We start from the raw sequence: 21,821 nt of genomic DNA, 5'->3' as shown, positions 1-21,821 counted from the left end.
GGGTCTGGGAGAAGAGGCTGTGGGGGTCTGTCTAGTACTGTTTCACAGTGGTAGCCATGGTACTTTGTCTGAGTATAAGACCTGTACTTAATTCTGCTTTCCTCCTATAAGTGGGAATTGTCTCTCTCCATGCTCTCTCCATGCTATATAATGCAGGCAACTCTTTCCTTCCTGTTTCCTTCAATGTTGTCTAATCATTATTATGCTAAAGCCAGGTACTGTGATCTCTGGCTTTACTACCTCTCTGTAGTAAGGGTGGTTTTATGTATGAATAGCTATACAAGTTGATGCTTCTGTGGGGAAATTATTACCAAAGAATTTTATTCCATTGATCTTTTGCTCCACCAAATTAAGGGTCATTGTTTCTTCAAAATTCCTTTATCCTTCCTACCCATCCCCCACCTTCCTTTTCTCCTCTGCCCCACTATCCTCCACCTTCCTTCTCTCCTTTCCTAACTCCTCTCCTTTCCTGGATCTGCCATTATGTGTAAGTTGGTGCAATTGGTGGTGTTCCACAGGTCTCCTAGTCTCTCATTGTTTTTCTTCATTCCCTTGTCTTTGTGCTCCTAAAACTGAACGTGAACAACTGACCTATATTAAAGTTATCTGATTCTTATTTCTCCATGTTCAACCCTCCTATTAAACTCTTAATGCATCCTTCATTTCAGTTACTACAATTTTGAGCTTCAGAATCTGAGTTTTATTCATTTTTATAATTTTGTATCTCTTTATTTGTACCCACTATTTTAGGAGACATTATTCTCCTAACTTTTTTAGCTCTTTGTCCATGATTTCCTTTAGCTCTTTGAGCCAGCTGATTTAAAGTCTTTCCTAGTAAATTATTGACATTTCATCAAAGACAGTTTCTGTTAATTTTTCTGTGAATGGATCATACTTGCTTATGTATTTCCGTGATTTTTAATTTTTTGTGAAAATTGGACATTTTAAAATTATAATGTGATACTCTAGAAATCAGATTCTTCTTCAAACTCAGGGTTTTTTGTTGTTGGTGGTTGCTGTGGGTTACAATTGTTTGTTAGGAGAATTTCCAAAACTTTTTTGTGTAAAAACTGTTATTTGTCATCTGTGGTCTCTGAAGTCTCTGTTCCTTTAACTAAGTCGGTTAAAATGTTGATGGATGGGTTTTTTTATACCTTGAGGGGGCAAAAAAACAAATTCTTCCCATCTTTGCATGGGAAAGTATTTAAGAATTCCTTCAATGCTTAGTTAGGTCTTTTATTATTCTCTTAGTCTTCACGTTCTGTATTTGCTAAGCCTACAGATCAGTTAGATGTGAAAACTTTGGATGTTCTCGGGTAGTTTCTGTGTATATATCCTACTGTGGGAATGCATGGGCTTTTCTCAATTCCAGGCATGAAGAACTCTGAAACAATGTACAAACAAGTGGAAGTCATCAGAGTCATCTTTGTCAGAGCTCTGGAAAATACTGAAAGATTTATAAGAACCACATAAATAATGAATCAAGAAAAAGGCAACTTATAAGTGGTAGGAGAATGTTGTAGCATTTTTACTTGCCCTTGGCTCATTTTTATTCCCTTCTCAAGAGGGACCTTAAAGATAGCCTGCATTCCCAGTGCAGAATCCTGGTCCCTGGTTTGAAAGGGAGACCTAGTTCTCATTCTCAAGGAATTTTAATAATTTTTAGTTGAGATGGACACAATGCCTTTATTTTATTTACTTATTTTTATGTGGTGCTGAGGATTGAACCCAGTGCCTCGCACGGGCTAGGCATGCACTGAGCTACAACCCTAGCCCCAAGTTTCACTTTTAATAACATCCAGATTATCAGTTCTTTCTTTCATGGATCATGCCTTTTGTTTGTATCTAAAAATCAAACATCATACCCATGGACATCTAGGTTTTCTCCTATGTTGTTTCCTAGGAGTTTATAGAGTTTTGTTTTTCATTTAAGGCTATGTTTTACTCGGAGTTAGTTTTTGTGAATTGTACAATGCCTATGTCCAGATTCACTGTTTATTTCATTGCATGCTGCCATGTAGTTGTTTCAGGGCCATTTTTTGAAAAGACTATCTTTTCTGTATTACTTTTGTTTCATTATCAAAGATAATTGACTATATTTATGTGAATGTTTTCTGGGCTCTGTTCTGTTCCATTGGTTTTTCTATCCCTTCATCAAAAACAACACTGTCATGTCAAGGTCATTGTACTGTTATGTATAACTAATTAAAATTTTAAAAAAGAGCATCAAAAAAAAAACCACTGTCATGATTACTGTAGCTCTATAATAAGACTGGAAATCTGGGATTATCAGCACTTTAACTTTATTCTGCTCTTTCAATATTGTGTTAATTATGCTTTTCCATATATACTTTAGCATCAATTTGTTGATATCCACAAAATAACTTCCTAATATTTTTATTGGAATTGCATTGATCATGTTGGGAAGAAGTGACATATTAACAACATTAAACATGAAATAGTTCTCCATTTATTTATTCTTTAATGTCTTCCATCAGAGTTTTCTAGTTACCCTTATATAGATCTTCTACATACTCAGGTTTAAGTATTTTGTGTGCGTGTGAGCACAAACACTAATACAAATGGTATTATTGTGTTTTTAATTTCAAATTCCACTTGCTTATTGCCAGAAATCAGTTTATTTTTGTACTAATCTTATATCTTATAACCTTGTTTTATCCATTTATTATTTTGAGGGGTTTTGTTTCTTTAGGATTGTCTTCATAATCATCATTTGTAAGCAAAGATATTTTTATTTATTCCTCCAATCTATATGCCTTTTATTTCCTTGCCTTGTCTTTTTGCATTACTTAGGACTTTAATAGAATGTTAAATATTGATAATGATAAAGTATATCCTTCCTTGTTCCTGATCTTCGTAGAAAAACATCTAGTCTCTCACTATTAAGTATGATGCTCTTTATAGGTTTTTGTAATTTTCTGATTTATCAAGTTGAAGAATTTTCTGTATTCCTAGGTTTCTGAGAATTTTTATCATGGGTGCTGGGTTTGTCAATGGCTTTTTGGCATCTATTGATGTGATCATGTGATTATTCTTCTTTATTCTGTTTATACAACATATTATGTTAATTGATCTTCAAATGTTGAAACAGTATTTCATAACTAGAATAAATATCATTTTGCAATATACAATTCTTTTATATATTATTGGATTTTATTTGTTAATACATAGGCCCTCCAAACCCACAGATTCTGCTTCCACATATTCAACTAAACATATATCATGTTCTATGTAGTTGAGCTTACAATTGTTGTGTCTAAACTGTAACTGTACAGATTTTTTCTCTAAATGATAGAGTATAAATACTACTTACATAGCACTTTATTATGGGTCAACTGGAAATGATTTAAAGTATATGGGAAGGTATACATATATAGATTACATGCATATACTATGCCATTTTATATGAGACTTAAGTATCCATAGATTTTTAGATCTGTGGCGAATCCTGAAAATAATTCCCCCTTGAATACCAAAGAAGTACTGAATGTGCATTGGTAATGTAGTGCTGAACATGGCTGCCTTCCAAGGGACAACTATATTTTGTTCATGAGAGGTATTAGTTTTAGTCTTCCTTTCTTGTAGTATCTGCATCTGATTTTAATATTAAGGTAATGCTGCCCTCACAGAATGAGTTAGGGAATATTCTCTCTGTTTCTAGTTTATGGAATAGGTTATAGAGAATTGATATAATTTCTTCTTAAATACTTGATAGAATTCACCAGTCAACTAAACTGGGCCTAGTAGTTTCTGATTTTAAAGATTATTCATTTTTTATTCAATTTAATAAATATTGTCCTGCTATAATTTGGATCTTGAATGTCCCCCTGTTGAAAGCTTGATCCCTAGCCTATGGTGTGAATGAGACATGGTGGAACCTTTAGGAAATAGGGTTTAGTAGAAGGAAGGTGGGTCATTGGGGACATGGCCTTGAAGGGGATATGAGGACACTAAACCCTCTTCTTCCTCTTTCTTTGTTTCCCAGTCACTCTGAGGTAAACAGGCCTCCTCTGTCATACACTCCTGCCATGAAGCACTGTGCTGACATTGGCCCAAATCAATAGGACCAAGTCTCTGAAACTAAATAACCCTTTCCTTCTTCTAAGTTATCCTAGGTGTTTTGTCATAAAAAGTGAACACAAGGCCTATTCAAATTATCTATTTCTTCTTGTTACAAGCTTTGTCTTTCAAGTAATTGGTCCATTTTATCTAGGTTATCAAGTTTGAGGATACAGCATTGTTTATAACATTCCTTTATTCTCCTTTTGATATCAATGAGATCAGTAGTCGTAGCCCCTGTTTTATTTCTAATATTAGTAATTTGAATCTTCTATATGAAAAAAAAAAAGAGATCTTCTTTTCAAAGAACAAGATTTTGGTTTAATTGGTTTTTCTCTGTTGATTTCCTATTCCAATGTCATTGATTCTAATTGTTATTTTTATTTTCTGCTGCTTCTTTGGATTTAATTTTCTCTTTATTTTCTAATGTGGAGGCTTAGATTACTTATTTCAGGGTTTTATATATACATTCATTGCTATAAATTTCTCTCTAAATGCTGTTTGCACTGTATTACAAAATAAGTTGCTGTTGAGGTCTGACAGTTTCACAAAATTTATGCATTGAAATTTAGTCCACATTGTGAGGGTATTATGAGGTTGGTCTTTTTGTAAAGTGATTAATTCATTAGAGTACCACCCTCATGAATAGATCAGTGCCTCCTTATAAAAAGCCTAGGGAAACACACTAGGTCTCTCCTACCCCTTTTATCCTACCACCATCCACCATGTGAGTATGCAGCAACAACAGCAACAAAGTACCATCTTAGAAGCAAAGATCAGTCCTTCACAAGACACTGAACACACTAGTACCTTGATCTTGTATTTTTCTCACAGTTCCTCCAGAACTACGAAAAATAAATGTCTACAATTTATGAATTGCCCAGATAGAGATATTTTGTTAAAGGAACACAAATGGACTAAAAACTGCTGCATATCAAGTACTTTTATTATTTCATTTTTCCTCACTTTGGCAGTTACACTATTCTATTCTGTTTGGAAATTACACTAGAATTTGCAATAAACATACTTGAACTAACAAAATTAATCAGTTAACTTAATTTGACTCTCTTCCAAAATAGTGCAAGGACTCAGGGACACTTTAAATCAAATTGTCCTGTCCCTCCAATTAGTATGCGATTGTTATCAATATTTTAAGTCCTGCTTTTATGCATTCGTCTAGATTTATCTATATGTGTATCTCTTTTATAGCTCATAATTTCTTCTTGCACATCTGAATTGGCACTGATGACATGCTCTTTCTCCTGAAAAACCCTCATTACTAGTTCTGAGGGTTTTGTTTGTTTTTTATTTTTCAACTGGGGATTAAACCTAGGGCATTCTGCCACTGAGCTACATCCTCAGTCCTTTTCTTGATTTTGAAAGAGGGTCTAAGTTGCTAAGGGTCTTGATAAATTGCTGAAGGTGGTCTTGAAATTGTGATCCTCCTGCCTCCGCTTCCTGTGTCTCTGAGATTACAGAGATTATGTGCCACTGCCTGACTCATTAGTAGTTCTTCTGATGCTCCTGCCCAGTGCATATTCTCCCTCAATTTTTTTTATTTAAATGTCCCTTTTCCATCATAATTTCTTAGGATATATCATAGGATGCACAGAATTCTTATCTGTCAGCTATTTCCTTTCAATTGTAATAAATATTCCATCCTTGTCTTCAGCCTTCCCCTAGAACTATTGAGAAACCAGTTCTCTGCTAGGCTTTATAAGGTAAACTCTGTCTTCCTCTGAATACTTTGTTTTTGTTGTTCTGTTTTTCTGTAATTTCATTTTGTCATGTTTGGGCATAAATGTCTGTTATTTTTCTTGGTTGATTTTTGCCAATATCTTAAAATTTTATCTCTAATATGTGATGAAAATATTTTAGTCACTATTGGTTCAAGTTTTTTACCTATTCCCTCAGATATTCTTCACTGCCTAATAAACTCTTTGAGGTTTTAAAGACTTTATTTAAAAATTTTATCTATATACTTTAGGTATTTTTTATTTAAAAAGTTGGTATGAAAGGTTGATTTCACCATTAAAGTCTTGATTCAATTTCAATGACCTGAAGAACATAGAAACCCCTAGATGAAAATGAAAACAATGGTGTCCTAGTCCTTTTTGTGTTGCTATAACAGAATACCTACGACTGGGTAATTTGTAATGAATATAAATATATTGGCTCATGTTTCTGGAAGTTGGGAATTCTAAAATCAATTCACTGGCATCTGGTGATGACTTTCTTGCTGCATTATCATAGGGTGGAAGTTGAAAGGGCAAAAAGGCAAAGGGGGATGGATTTCTCCCTTATATGTTGTCAATAATTCCATCCATGAGGGTACAGCCCTCACATCTGTACCTGTCAAAGGTACCCCCTCTTAATACTGTAACAATTGAAAGTAAATTTCAACATGAATTTTGGAGGGGACATCAAAACCACCCCTTAAAAAAGCTCATGTCCTTCTCACATATAAAATGCATTCATTTCACCCCAATAACCTCAAAAGTCTAAACTCATTGAAGCATCAATTCAAAAACCCAAGTCTAGAGTCTCATCTACATCAGATATGGGAGAGGTTCAGTCACAATTCATCCTAAAGAAAATTTCCCTGCAGCTTTAAATTTGTGAAAACAAATAATTCACTTTCAAAATATAATGGTAAGACAGGTCTGGATAGACGTTATCTCTCCTAAAGGAAGCATCAGGAAAGAAAAAGGGGTAAAAAAAAAAAAAAAAAGTCCCTAGTAAGCCCTACTGGATAGTATTATTCAAGAGCTGAATAACACTAAATCCTAAGGCTTGAGAATAATACCCTTTGACTCCATGACCCACCTTTTAGGCGTACTGAAGCAGGGGTTGAACCCCCTAAGGCCTCAAGAATGTACATCCACATGGTTTTTCTAGGTTCAATTCACACAGCAGCTCTATTGGGTTGGAAGTGATGTCTGTAGCTCTCCCAGACTGGCATTGTGTACTTACAGCTCTACAATTCTGAGGTCTCTGCCCATCTAAGCCTCCAGGCTCCATTAGAACTAATAGAGATTCTCCGTGGTAGCTCTACCCCTCAAGCAGGTTTCTGCAGCTTCATTTTGAATTCAGATGAAGGCAGCTGTGCCTCTGTGGCTCAATCACTCTGCAGACCTGCAGAATTAGCACCACTTGGCTGTCATTAAGATATATGGCTTACACCTTCCAGAGAAGCAACTAGAGCCAAATCTGAGCCTGTTTAAGCCCTGACAAGGGCAGTCTAGGAGCACTGCACAAGAATGTGATGAACCAGCACTTCAGGGAGTGCAGGGGAATTAATACTGAGGTCCCATGGTTTCCCTACGCCCGTCTATAAAAAAAAAAAATTCTGCCCCAAAGGCACTAGCATTCTGAGCCTCAAAGATCTCTGAAATGCCTTCAGAATCATTCTTCCACTGTTTTGAAGAATAGCACCTGGCTTCCTTCTGTTGTACTAATCTCCTTATCAAATGGCTGCTTGAAGACATCATTAGCTATTTCTCCTACCATACTTCTTTATCCTTTACATAAGCAGGCTAAGAATTTTTCATATATTTATATTCTGCTTCTTTTTTAATAAAAGTTGTATCTTTAAATTATTTTTTTCTTCTACCATTACAATATGCAGTTAAGAGGAGCCATGAAGCATTCTGGATAAATCGCTGCTTAGATATTTCTTCCAAAAAATACCCTAGTTTATCACTCTAAAAATTCTGCCTTTCATAAAGCCCTAAGCCATAGATTTAATTCAGCCAAGTCCTTTGCAGCTTTATAACAAGAATGTCCTTTCTTCTGATTTCCAAAACCTTGTTCCTTTTTCCTAAGAATTTATCATAATTACCTTATTTATCTGCATTTTTTTAATCATTATTATAAAGACACTTAAGTAATCTCTAAGAAGTTTCAGACTTTCCCTGCAGTTCTTATCTGAGTACTCACCAGAATTTCCCTTAATGCTTCATTCACGGCACTTCAAGTTTTCCTTGCCTTTACCTCCAAATTCTTCTAGTTTCTATCCATTACCCAGTTGCAAGGCCGCCTCTACCTTTCTAAGTTTTTGTTATAGCAACACCCCACTTCTCTGGCACCAATTACCGCCTTAGTATATTTTGGATTGTCATAGCAAAATACCTAAAATTGTTCTTCAGGCTGGAAAGGCCAAGATGCCAGCATCAGTAGGCAAAGAAGCAAAACAGGGTTGAAAGTTCAGCCCTTTTATAACAGCTTTAATCTCACCCATGAGGACACAGACTTTATAGCCTAATCATCTCTCAAATATCTCAGATATTAATATTGCTATAATAGCAACGAAATTTAAACTTGAGTTTTGCAGAGAACAAATCCTCAAACCTTAGTAAATATCATTCCTATTATAGCAAATGAAGAAAGATATGATAAAGGTGAAATCTAAGAAGTAGGAGAGGATAAAATGAAGTGAGACTGAAGAGAGATTTAAGAGGGTAAATTGCAAAGACACGGTCTACTAAATTTGTGTAAGGAGGAAAAGAAAGAAATAGGAGTGTGATAGTAGGAAACCAATAATGCACACACAGAGACATATACACACACAAAAAAAACTTGAATAAGGTAAGAAATTGAAGCATGAAACCTTATTTGCTGTTCTAAGGGCAGGGCAGAGAGGAGGAGATGCTGTCCTGTATTCAATGTTTCATCAATATACATTAATGAGCATTTGAGGCTATACACAATTATGAATAAAATCAGCATATAGACAGTTATTTGTGTGATATGATGTAAAGATAATATTAACTACATGAAGATGAGGAGTAAGAACTGAGCGATGCAAACCAGGTCAGTAATAAATTCAAATAGCAAGAGAACAAATAAATATCATTAAATTACTTACAAAGAAGTGACAGAAAAGAATGGAACCAGTCAATATAGATTTCACAGAAACTAATACAGAAAATATAATCAATTAGTGTTATCACTAGTTTTAAAAAACTGTACATCAGGTCTGGGGTTGTGGCTCAGCAGTAGAGCACTCATGTAGCATGTGCGAGGCCCTGGGTTTGATCCTCAGCACCACATAAAAATAAGTAAATAAATTTTTTAAAAAAACTATACATCAAGCCAGGTGCAGTGGTGCACACCTGTCATCCCAGTGCTCAAGAGGCTGAAGCAGGAGGATAAAAAGTTCAAAACCAGCCTCAGCAACTTAACAGGGTCCTAGGTAACTTAGTGAGAACATGCCTCAAAATAAAATAACAAATAAAAAGTCTGGGGATGTGGCTCAGTGGTTAATTGAACCCCTGGGTTCAATCCCTGGTACCAAAAAAAAAAAAAAAAAAACTAAACATTAAGCTGTCTACTCATGCATATTTTCAAATTTCATCCCGCAGTTTACTCTATCCTTTAGCTTTTCTATGCAATTGATTCTGTATAAAAGGAAATGCAAAAATCAGGCTAAGCTGCAATTCACCCTAGCAAATAAAAAAGGAATCCATATTGAGAACACATACACTGATACCCTATACACACACAAAAATTTGTTGTTAACCAAAAAAATATATAGTGGAGCAATTAATGGAGGGGATGGAAAGACATGCATCATTAGTACACTCTTCTATTTGATCATGTGGCTGATACTTCCTAAGGTCAAGACACAGTCAAGACTAACTGTCTGTTTTTCACACAGCCATGGCCACAGCAGAGTGCACCCCTGATGAACCTCTGCTCAGAGGCAAAAGGAGGCAAGATCTCCAAGAGATGCTGAGAGAAGCAGGACTGGATGTTGAGTACTGGTTGCCCAAGCTGAAGGAAGACCTTGGTGTGACCTGTGCCCAGGCACTACAATATTTAAAAGAAAAAGACCTTCAGAAGCTGAAATCCCAGGTACAACATCCATGGGAGAAATGGGCCCTAGAGAAGCTGATTGAACAGTCACACTCAAATGGTTTTCCAGGGTTACAGGAATCACTGTTGGAGACGATAAAGAAAAAGCAGAAGCAGGCAGAACAAGCACTGCAGGAGCTAAGAAGTTTGCTGTCAGAAGGGAGGCAGAGACAGGAAGAGGCAGTGAGGAAAAAAGAAGCAGAGCTGAGGCAAGCCATGGAGATCCCTGAAGAGTACTGGCCAGTGCCTGAAAAGCCCCTCAGGGATGTCACAGAAATCATGCAGAGACAACTCAGTCTCTTGGAGCAGACACTGTCCCACATGAAAAACCTCCCAGACAGAGATCTAATAAGATGGGCATCTGGAGGGCTGGCCTTGCAGGGAATTTACAAAAGCGGTCACCAAACTGACCTGATACAGAAGAGAGAGGAGCTACTCAGTGTCCCCAAGGATTTCTCACTTTTTGGCCCTCAGCAGGGCACATGGATGGAAACAAAGGACTTTACATCTTTTCAAGAAGAATCCATGTTCACCCAGGCTATAGAGAAGGTGGGCTTCAGTATCACTGCCTCTGCCAAAGGTGAAGGCTGGAGATGTAGTCTGGAAGCTGGAGTGGATAAAAGCGAACATTCAGAATCCAAGGAGACTGAACAATTTCATTCTAAACATTCTTATTTCTGCTCAATTAAATTTAGCTACATCCCCCTGGCCTCTTGCCACTTTCCCATTGATCAACTCCAGTTCTCCAAGCCTGCTCTTCAGGAATTGAAATGCATTGAAAATCTCCTGGACCAGACTGCAGATCCAGACATATTCCCTTTGCTGAGGCACAGGACTGAGAACTTCTTCCATAGGTTTGGCTCTCATGCTAACCAAGGCCCTCTACATCTGGGAGGAATCTACTGGTGGAAGGCAATTTCAGAGGGTTTTCAAAGTGAACAGCTGGCTGATGTAAAGCAGCAGACAGCAGAGGCTCTGAATATTTACATAAAGGGCAGCTTCAGTGGCTTTGGGGTAAATGTAGCTGCAGGTATGAATGTATCAGATGCTCTTTCCAAAAAAGCCTCTCAGAGCCAAACTTTACAAAATATCCAAAACAAAGTCCAATTATCTGTGACTCAGACAGGTGGCCCACAAGAAGCAGATGGCCTCGTCCAGTGGAAAGCTGGTCTTGTTGCCAGCAATCAAACTTGGTGTGTCATTGACCGGGGACTTCAGCTAGTGCCCATTTGGGACATCATCCTCTCCAGCCACAGAAGTGATTTTAAGGATCCCCTTAAGGTGGCTAACTGCCTGAAAGACAACTACACTGCTCTGACTGGCCTCACTGCCCAGATCCAGGATGGAGAGGAATTATTGAGTGCTATGCAGGAGGCTAGAATTTTCCTAGATGATGTGAAATCCTGGGAGATATCTGATCCTGAAGAACAGCTCCAAAAACTGATAGATTTCATGCAAATGTTGAGTCAAAAAATAAAAGGTTATGACACTTGGATTAACACATGCCTCACAGACTGGGATCTTCAGAATTTTCTAGTAAACATTTTCAACTTCTGCAAAAGCTCTTCAATCCATAAAACTAGATTTATTAAATCACAGTTTCACAGTCTTCTCGATCCTCACGTCTACAAAGTGACAAACTTTCCTCAGGCTCACTCCATCATGAAGTGGATAAACCAATCAGAGTCAGAGCAAGAGGAACTCAACATCTCTCAATTTTCTGAGTTCATTAAAATTGTAAAAGAAACACGGGATGAACTTTTAGAAGTGAATGTCAATTCAGAGTCCCCAGAAACAGTAGAAGAAGCTCAAAGAAAGGCTACCTATGAGGTCTGCTTAGCTCTCAGTTGCTTCTTGAATCACCTCCAAGCAACAGAGCAGCCAGACAAGCAGCTCTTGCTACTTTCCATTGCAGTTGGTGCAGGATATCAGGTGGTAAGCAATACTTTTCAGTATCTTCTAGGGTGCAATGAGTTAAACTTCTTAATGGATGAAATGCAAACTGCCCACAATAAATACCAAGAGCTCAAAAATATTTGCAACTATAGAGCTCAAGCATTCCTTATGCTCACAGGCCTGACTGCCACATCTGGAATTGCAGTTGTTTCTACAAAAGACAAAATACAGCGCATGGCATTTATGAGACATCATATAGAACAGTCACTGTCTAAAGAAGTTTTACAAGTCCTCAACAAACTTGGTGCAGATTATGATTGGGAAAATCTAGAAAAAGACTTGAAGTTACTCATTGATGGGGATTATGAAGCTACCATCTCTTCATTGCAAATGGACAAGGTGAGAAAACAATTGCAAAGTCTTTTCCATGGAAAGAAACATTCCCAGGAACCACATGATAATGAAAATAATAAATGGAAGGTGATAAAAAATGGAGCCTTCCTAGACTTACTCCAGCGTCTAGGCCTAGAACATTACTACCCAAAAAGGATGAGTAGAGCTAATTTCCATCTTATCTACAAGATTTCTGTGTACAACACCCAGCCCAAATCTGAATGGGAACTTCCTTTCTATTTCCTTCAGAAACTACTTATGCTGGATTATGGACTGAGACACTTGATCTTCAAAGATGATGACAACACAGATCATCAGGTCTGTCCAAGTGCTTCAAGTGAGGAAAATGAGGTTTTAGATCCATATGAAGACTTTGTTGAAGACAGTGATAGTCTTACTGATCCTTTAGTCTCTAAGCCCAGACCCCATATTCACCCAATGGATATTCAGATGGCAATTTTTCACTGTGCAGATGATTTTGCCAGACAATATATTTTGGGCAAACTTTCCATTTGTCAATTTGCCCTCCCTCTTCTGGTGCCAAATCCCTGCACTTCTCAAATTGAATTCTCTCTCTGGTCTCTCAGACAAATTAGGAGAAGTTGGCAGCAAGGAAGCAAATTACCACAAGGGAAGAACAACACTTACAAGAATCTTCATATGTGCCAGGTCTCCACCCCCATTGTGTCCTTCATTCGAGTTGGAAATGGCCTATCTGCTTCCAAATCTCAGATCATGAACTGTCTTCTCAGTAAACGTAAACATGATGTGTTTTTCCATCGACACTGCAGAGGAAGCAGCAAAGATTGTCTCTTGATGGGGGGTGTGGTAGAAATCTGTTGGTTCTGCCCTGGAGGGGAAGAGGAGGACAGGTTTGACAACTGTGTGACCTTCACCAATCTTCATGGAGATGCAAAGGAACATAAAAGGCAGCTCACCTTCCTGCAGGAGGTCTCTTCTCTCATCGTGGTCCTCATGTCAGCTTCTGATGACAATAAAGAAAACCAAAACATAGTCCGTGACCTGTGGCAGTCATCAAGACCTCTGATCTGCTTGCTTGATGACAAAGAAAAATCCAAAGCCAATAATTGTAGTAGAAGAGTGAGAATTGGCATCAGGAATAGAAATGAGGCAGAATTGACAGAGGAGCTCACAACTACCATCAGACATTTGCTAGAGCTCTCTGGCACTGCTCTCAGTTTAGAGGATTGTTCTCAGATTGCTCTTAAGCAAGGATTTCTGGTTGATGAACACCAAAGAGATTGCAAGGAAACCAAAGAAAAGGCACAAACTATATTGGCCCTCCTGGGGGGAGCAAAGTTATCTCATGTGAAAGAGAACTTACTACCCCTTCAGGGACAACTATGGCACCTTTGGTGTAAGAAGGACAAAGAATTCTATCATCTGAGAGAAAAGGGAAATCGGAGCATTGAACAACACAAGAGTGAGATTGAGACAGAAAAACAAAGAATACGACATCAACAGTTGAGAAAAGCCTTTCCTCTTAATGAGTTAATGCAATCTGTCCTTCAAATTCTCCAAGAGCATTCAGAAACTCACACCAAACTCTACTTCTTTCAGTGGCTGGGTATATTTTTGGACAACCTGACTGCAGAACACTTGGAAAAACTGCGCGAGAAACAAAGATATTTGTGGTCAATAGAACAAACAGAAAAGCAAAAGGCACAAAAGAGCAACTCCCTGAGACTCTGTCAAAATGAGATAGAATCCATCTCTACTGAGATTAATGACTGTACCTTAGGAATTGAGCAATTACTCAGAGAGGTTGGCCAGATCTATGAAGCTCTGGAAGAAACTTCCTCCACAAGAGATATACTTTTTCTCTCCCTTCCCCAAATTGCTGCAGACCTGATGATAGCTGGTGTCCCCATAGAGCTGATGGATGGAGATGCTTCCTATGTGCCCCTAAAGTGGGTGTCAGCTGTTTTTGACAAGCTCTCTGAGAAACTTGGAGACAAACGGCTCTTTGTTCTCTCTATCCTTGGCCTGCAGAGCTCAGGGAAGTCCACCCTACTAAATGCTCTTTTTGGGCTGCAGTTCAGTGTAAGTGCAGGCAGGTGTACCAGGGGAGCCTACATGCAGCTCCTGAAAGTGGATGAGTCATCCAGAGAGGAACTTGGCTTTGACTTTGTGCTGGTTGTAGACACAGAAGGACTTCGGGCCCCAGAACTCAGCAACAAGTCCCAGAATTGGGACAATGAGTTAGCCACCTTTGTCATTGGAATTGGAAACTTGACTCTGATCAATATTTTTGGAGAGAATCCATCAGAGATGCAGGACATCCTACAAATAGCTGTCCAAGCCTTTCTGAGGATGAAAAAAGTGAAAATCTTCCCAAGTTGCCTGTTTGTTCATCAGAATGTGGGAGAAGTTACAGCTAAAGACCAAACTATGGAAGGACGAAGGTGCCTAGAACAGAAGCTAGACGAAATGGCAATAACAGCTGCTGAACAAGAAGAGTGCTCAAATGTAACCCACTTCAGTGACGTTATAAAGTTTGATGTCAATACTCACGTGTACTACTTTGCTCACCTCTGGGATGGCAATCCCCCTACGGCCCCTCCCAATCCTCGCTATAGCCACAATGTCCAAGAACTGAAAAGTAGAATTCTTTTAACTGCCAAACATGAATCCAGGGGTAACATTATGAAGATATCAGATGTAAAATTCAGAGTTCAAGATTTGTGGAGAGCCCTGGTAAATGAGAATTTCATTTTCAGTTTCAGAAACACACGAGAGGTCATGGCCATGAGCAAACTAGAAACCATGTATAACCACTGGACCTGGGAGCTCAGAAGTCATATGTTGGACTTGCAGAATCAACTAATCAACCAGATTCAGAATGGAAAGATCCACACACTCAATGCTAGCATATTTGAGGCATCAGTTACAGAAAAATATATAGCTATTAAGCAAGTACTTGAAAAATATTTTAATGAAGACCCAGATAATGAAATACTGGTTCAATGGAAAGCAAATTTTGAAAATAAGCTACTCATCCTTAAAGAGGCACTTATTTCAGATAGTAAAAGAAAAGCCAATGAACTTATTCATTTTAAAAAAAATCAAGAAAGGTTAGATAAGAAAAAGATAAGTTATGAAAATGAATTATTGGAAAGGAGCCGAAAATTAGCTTTAACTGTAAAGGGTAAAGAATTGAGTGAGGAAGAGTTATATGAGAAATTCAACCAATTGTGGAAAAAATGGGTCTATGATGTGTCTTCAGATCTCCCTCAAGTTATAGAGCCTGACATTGATGTAGATTCTGAAAGCATCCTTTGGGAATATTTCCAAAAGGAGACAGACATGGTAGACATACTAAAGAGAGATTCTGGAGAGAAGTTTCAAATCAATTATGATGAACATATCAAAATGAATAAAAAATATAACTTTATGACAAGGACACTAAAGCCCCGTGATATAGAATCCATTAATATGATTACTGACCACATTGTTGCAAGATTTAATGAAACTATTAACAACATTCAGAGGCAACAATGTGATTACAATCCAAGTTATTTCCATGAAATCCTAAGAATCATAGATGAGGAAGTAAAATCTGCATCCACTGAAAAAAGATACACATTTACAAGTAAATATAACACTGAATTATCTTTGTGTTTATTCCAAAAAGCATCAAAAAGTTTTAAGGAAATGCACAAAGCATTCAAAAGAGCAAATGATCCTGTAAACTATCTTGAAAGCAAGAAAGATGATTTCTTTATGAGCTTTAAGATCTCCTGTCAGGGTGCAACTTCCATCAAAACATTTGTTGATTTTCTGTGGCACAAGCTAACTCCTGCTGTCTCTGCCACTATATGGGAAAAAATGATCATTAAAATAGCTGGGGACATGCAAGCAACCTGCCCTGCGTTCAATGGAAACAGGGCTAACCTGGAGAAACACATTCTTATTTCTCTAGCAGAAGAAGAAAACTTTGATAATTATTGGCAATATCTTCATAATACAAAATCTTTTTTTAGCAGTTACATTGAAAACCATATCAAAAGATATTGTTCACACAATGGAAGTGAAAAAATAAAGACTTTTTTCAAAATTAGTTTAGACAACATCAAGAATGCCATCCTTTCTGCCATTCGTGAATCCACAGCGGTAGCTAAGGATAAAAGCAGCTCTGTGTCTGAGTGGTTGGATTTGTTCTGTGATCACCTGGGAAACAATTTGTTCTTCCCCCGAAGAGATCTAGTAAGCATTGAGCACCAGGAGATAAAAGATATTGAATTTCTGAAAGAAGCCATGAGTGCAGCTTTGGATCCTGCAATGAAGAAAGTAGAACAGAATTGTTCAAGTATGCCTATAGAAGAAATGGTTCCTGAAATTGAGAAAATCCTCTCTGAACATCTCTGTGGCTGCTGGAAACAATGTCCCCTATGCAATGCAATTTGTACAAACACAATTCCTACACATGAAGGAGATCATAGCGTTCCATTTCACCGTCCCCAGGCTGTCAATGGATGGTATAAGCATAAAACAGACCATTTTGTAATTGACTGCTGTACTAGTTCAGTAGCAAGTAATCGTTTCATGTATTTTGCAAATGACCAGGAAATCCCTTATAAGAACTATCGGCAGGCAGGAGGGGACTATGCCACATGGAGCATCACCCCAGATTCATCCACCCAGCCATATTGGAAATGGTTTGTCTCACATTTCAGATCAAAGCTAGAAGAAAAATATCAGAAAAAATTTACAGATACTGGTAAAATCCCTGATGCATGGGCCAAAATCACAAAGCAGGATGTGCTTGATGACTTGAAAAATCAGTAATTCTCAATTACCACAAAAGAGCCCCAGCATTTGGGAAAAGAAAAAAGAATAGTTCCTAAATAATCCTAAAACACCTCCTTTTTATAAGAAATTTCAATATTTCCATTTTTAAAATGAAATGTGTAAAATTTTGAAGATTTTTTTTTAATAAAAGGATTTCAAATTACTCCTGTGTTGCTCCCTGCGACAAGGGCACGTGGGAGACAGGCAGGACCAACCTGTTGTCTCTGAGGGGCTGATGGAGAGGGTAAGTGTCTCCACCTGGCCCACCACCCAGCCTGGCCAAGAATCACATCGAGTGGGGAGTTGAGTCAACCATGGAGGTGCAGCAATCTCAACTTTATTGTGTCAGGGACAAGGTTATATAGTGATAGAAGGAGGGAGTAAGAGACAGTAGCAAGAACCAATAAGGGGCAGCTACGTCACTATCACTAGGGGGCCTAGGCAGATTTCAGATTAAACCATTAGGTGGGGCTAAAATCAAAAACCCGAGCTCGGGCTAAAAGCCGGGAACGTCAATCCAGCCAGGTCATGTATAAGGAAATGCTCTAGAAGAACCCATGAGGCCACCTCAGCCAACACCCAATAATGGCCGCGGTCCCGAGGGAGGTAAAAGGTCCCAACACTCCTGGAATAAAATTTATGATGATCAAGTAAAATAGGACATTTTAATTATGTCTATGAAGAAAGTCAAAATTGATTAAGTCATTAATGATTACAAAAAAATATTTCTTAAAGGAAAAGTATCAAAAAATATATATTTATATATGTATATATGTGTGTATTATTGTATGCATACACATACATATGTGTGTACATGTAAATATATACATACTATAGTTTTTTTTAATCTTCCAGTAATTAAATTTAAGTGTTGTAGTATTTCAATAAAAATTTTCATTTTACATGTAAAAATGAAAGGAAATGCTTATCTCCAAGTCAAACATATTTTGCCTCTTTGCACCTTTGAGTTTAAAGGGTATGATCAGAATAAAAATTAAGAAAATTTTGAAACCAACCAAATGCTTAAGAGGGGAAGGAAATCACCCTTCAACAAATTTACCACTTATGCACAGTTCTCAAAACTGATGATCTACAGGAATCTTGATATAAAGAAAATTTCTTCATGTTGGACATAAAGGCATCCATTGACTTCTATTTACAGATACAATCTTGACCCTTCTACAGGCAGGGAAAACAGTCAAGGAAACAGGAGTCCAACAACTCAGATCTTCAGAAATAGAAGATAGAAATGCTGACTCTGTCCTTTTTGTCCCTTCAAAGTGTTTAAAGTATATTGTCCACTTTAGGTCAAATGACTCCTGTCTTCAAAGTCTTTAAACAGAAAAATTATAAAGGATATAGGTGTCCTGAACAGTATGCTTTTCCCTTTGTTCTCTGAAAAATAGTCTTGGTGAAAGTTGGGAGCATCTCCTACTAGGATAAAATTGAAATGGTGATGGGCACAGAAACCCCGCACAGCAGGGTGCCTGTCTCTCATATCACTGCATCCTGGGAAAAGGCTCAATGTTCAACTAACATTTGCCCAATGCTTTTCCTATTTGTTTAACATATCCATAAAAACCTTTAACTAAAAAGTATATGACATACATTACTTCTAATTTTTAAGCCAAAAATATTCTGTATAAATCAAAAAGGTCTTTAATAATTCCTCATGTATTTAAGCAGTGTGATTACCAAATGAGATTCAGAGGTTATTTTTTGAGAGATCAAAACAAAAAACTGGGAAAAAAATGTTAACTCGGATATAGAGATTACTATGTAGGAATGGTATTTACTATGATAGAAGTAGAAAAAATAATCTAGGTGAGGTCAGAATTGAAGGGGATTACTGTGTCAGTGAGCTGGGTATCACTGGAGAAGGAGACCTTAGGAACAGTGGAGTAGAAGGAAAGAAGTTAGTGGAGATCAGATGATTAAGAGAAGAGACACTAGGTTCAGGTATAAGTCACAAAATTAGAGGTGGCAAGAGTTATAAGATTAATGAGGATAGAGTTCTCAAGGGAAACAGAATGAGTCTCAGAGTCACTGAAATGGGTAGCCGAGAAACAGGAATTGGAAATCACTACATCAGTAGATTTAGGGATCTCTAGTCAGATTACACTCCAATTAGAATAGGAAATGAATTAGAATGGGAAAGGAGTCACAAGTCCTGTAGTGATGTAGTCAGGAGGGCAATGGATTCTTGAACATATTTCATAGGATACGATATGAATGACTCACTCATATATGGACTCTAAAAGTTAGAAGGCATAAAGGTAGACAGTAGAATGGTAGTTACCAGAGGCTGAGGGGAGAGTGGGGAAAAGGGGGAATTTTAGTTTAAGAGTAAAGTTTTAGTTAAACAAGAGGAATAAATTCTGGTGCTATACTGACAGCAAAGTGACTAGTTAATAATGCACATTTCAAAATTGCTAAGGTTAATTTTAAATATTCTCACCACAAAAAGTAAGTCTGTGAAATAATGGACATGTTTATTAGCCTGATTTGCTTATTCCACTATGTATACATACATACATCAAAGCATCACATTGTGTCCCATAAATATGTACAATTATATTTGTCAATAAAATTAGAATTTTAAATGAAAATGTGAGTTAAATGAAGATGCACTGAGAAGTTCTAAAGCAAGTCTCTTTTCTTAAAGACAGAATATGAATACTAGAAAGTCTAAGGAAATGAGATATGTCTAAAAATTGACCCCCTTAAGTTTTAGAATGCTTTTCCTTTGGTCTCTAGAGAAAGACATATAAAAAATACTATTTTCATTTTTCCCCTTACCTCAGAACTATAATTCTTTCCATTCCAACTCTTCAAAAAAGTCTGAAAAACTATTCAACTCTCCATTTTAGTGGTGTGGTACATAAGTAGACAAGGCAGCAAAGGAAAAATGAAATATTATCACTCATATTGTCATGATGACTACTAAGATTACTATCATTATAGTAACAGTGTCATGACACCTTGGGCTTCTAATTTAACCATTGAGTGCTCAAGTGCCCTAACCCTAAAATGATAGGTTTCTCATGATCCCTTTGGAAAGAATAAATGAATTGCTGTATTTAAAGCATAATCCATACACAGAGTTAAGTATTCCATAAGTTATTCTGTTATATTGCCTCTCCTAAGTTCCTTACCTTTTTATTTTGAATAAGATTTGATTAGAACCATGTTCATAGGTTGAAATCATGTCATCTGAGTTTCATTGGAAGTAATATTCAACATGGACTCCTTGGGAAAAATCACATTTTAAAATACAGTCCTCAATAAATGTGATTATAACTTAATAGCCCACGATGCAGTTCAGAATATCAAAGTTCTTTGGCACTTTATTAGTAATTACAGCTATTCTAAACACTAACTGACAAATCAAAGGTTTAGCAAGGTCACTGCCACAAATATCTTAGATTGCTCAGAACCAAACCTGAGTCATAGATTTGCATGGAAATAATCATTAAAGAAGTTATTCCAGTAAAAATGAATAAGGGAGAGAGGAATCAAGAATAAGAAATTTAAGATGGAAAAGTATAAGTCAAGGGTTAGACTTAGGGAATGCTAACTTGGAATTGTAGTTATGTGCACAAACTTGGAAATTAGATTGTTTAGCTGTGCGGTGTACAGCCTGCACCATTTACTAGCTGTCTGACTTTGAATGAATCAACCTGTCTCTACTTCATGTTTTTCACCTATAAAATGATTTCAACTCACAGAAGTGTGAGGAAGACTTGAAATAATACATATGCCTGGCACATGGCATGTGTTCTGATGTTAGGTAGTACTAGTAGCAGGGAACAAAGTCATGTTAATAGAAGTAATTATATTAGTTATTTACATTATTACTGAAATGTGGTTATGCCTACATGCTATGTTCAATTGTAAATTTATTTAAAAAAAAAAAAAGCATGTCCAAGTTCTATATTTTGATCCAAGTAGTGGTGACAAAAGTTTGTCTCATTTTTTTTTCTCTGCCTATATTTTATTTTTTCTAAATAGGATTTGAAAAGTAAGTAGAATTAAAACAATAAACCATGTAATCTAATGGGGGATGAGGGGAAGAAAGACAGAATAAAAGCTTTCTTACATTTCTTTGACAGCAGCTATTTAATAGTCCCACAATCCTAATTATTTTTAGTGCAATCCAGGGGGTTTGCATTTTTTTTTCTAAATTGAAAAAGACATGAACCAGAGGATGTTTTCCTGAGAACAACCTCCATAATAACTTAATTATCTTTGGTACTTTCCTTTTGAAATATAAAAACAATCGGGCTGGGGTTGTGGCTCAGCAGTAGAGTGCTCGCTTAGCAGTGTGAGGCCCTGGGGTCGATCCTCAGCACCACATAAAAATATATAAAATAAAGGTATTGTGTCCAACTACAACTAAAAAAAAATTAAATTAAAAAAAAGAAATATAAAAACAATCATGTTTATCTGGTAGTTTACACTGTGATTCTCATTAGCTCCTCTGTGGCAGGACAGAAATGGGCCACCCAGATCCTCCTTCAGAGAAGGACTTGCAGGAGGGGAAAACTCCAGTTGAGAGGAGAAGAGAAAACAGCCACTCATCAGCTGTCACATCTTCCACATCTACCTCACTTGCTAAGAGCCCCTTCACCAAAGGTCATGCCCTCCTGGTGTATGTGGATCCAGTGACTGAGTGAGACACAGAAGCCCAGCCATGTTGTCCTGACACAGGATGCCCTGATAGTCTTCACTCATTCCAGAACTCCCGCCTGGTTCAAGAGGAGAGAAGCATTAGACATACCTAC

The 21,821-nt window shown here is 37.3% G+C and overlaps 1 protein-coding gene across 1 annotated transcript; it reads left to right on the top strand.

The window, feature by feature from the left end:
• The first annotated feature begins 9,741 nt into the window (after window positions 1-9,741).
• Window positions 9,742-17,034, top strand: LOC143391453 (interferon-induced very large GTPase 1-like). Its single transcript, XM_076844157.2, has one exon. The coding sequence runs from the start codon at window positions 9,742-9,744 to the stop codon at window positions 17,032-17,034; it is 7,293 nt and encodes a 2,430-aa protein (XP_076700272.2).
• Window positions 17,035-21,821: the final 4,787 nt, after the last annotated feature.

Source organism: Callospermophilus lateralis, chromosome 2, assembly GCF_048772815.1.
Source record: "Callospermophilus lateralis isolate mCalLat2 chromosome 2, mCalLat2.hap1, whole genome shotgun sequence".
Lineage (NCBI taxonomy): Eukaryota > Metazoa > Chordata > Mammalia > Rodentia > Sciuridae > Callospermophilus > Callospermophilus lateralis.
This window is presented reverse-complemented; position numbering and strand designations above follow the sequence as displayed.

Bases quoted from the DNA above. Each gene is read 5' to 3' on its own strand.
- LOC143391453 (XM_076844157.2), top strand. From the start codon at position 9,742: ATGGCCACAGCAGAGTGCACCCCTGATGAACCTCTGCTCAGAGGCAAA.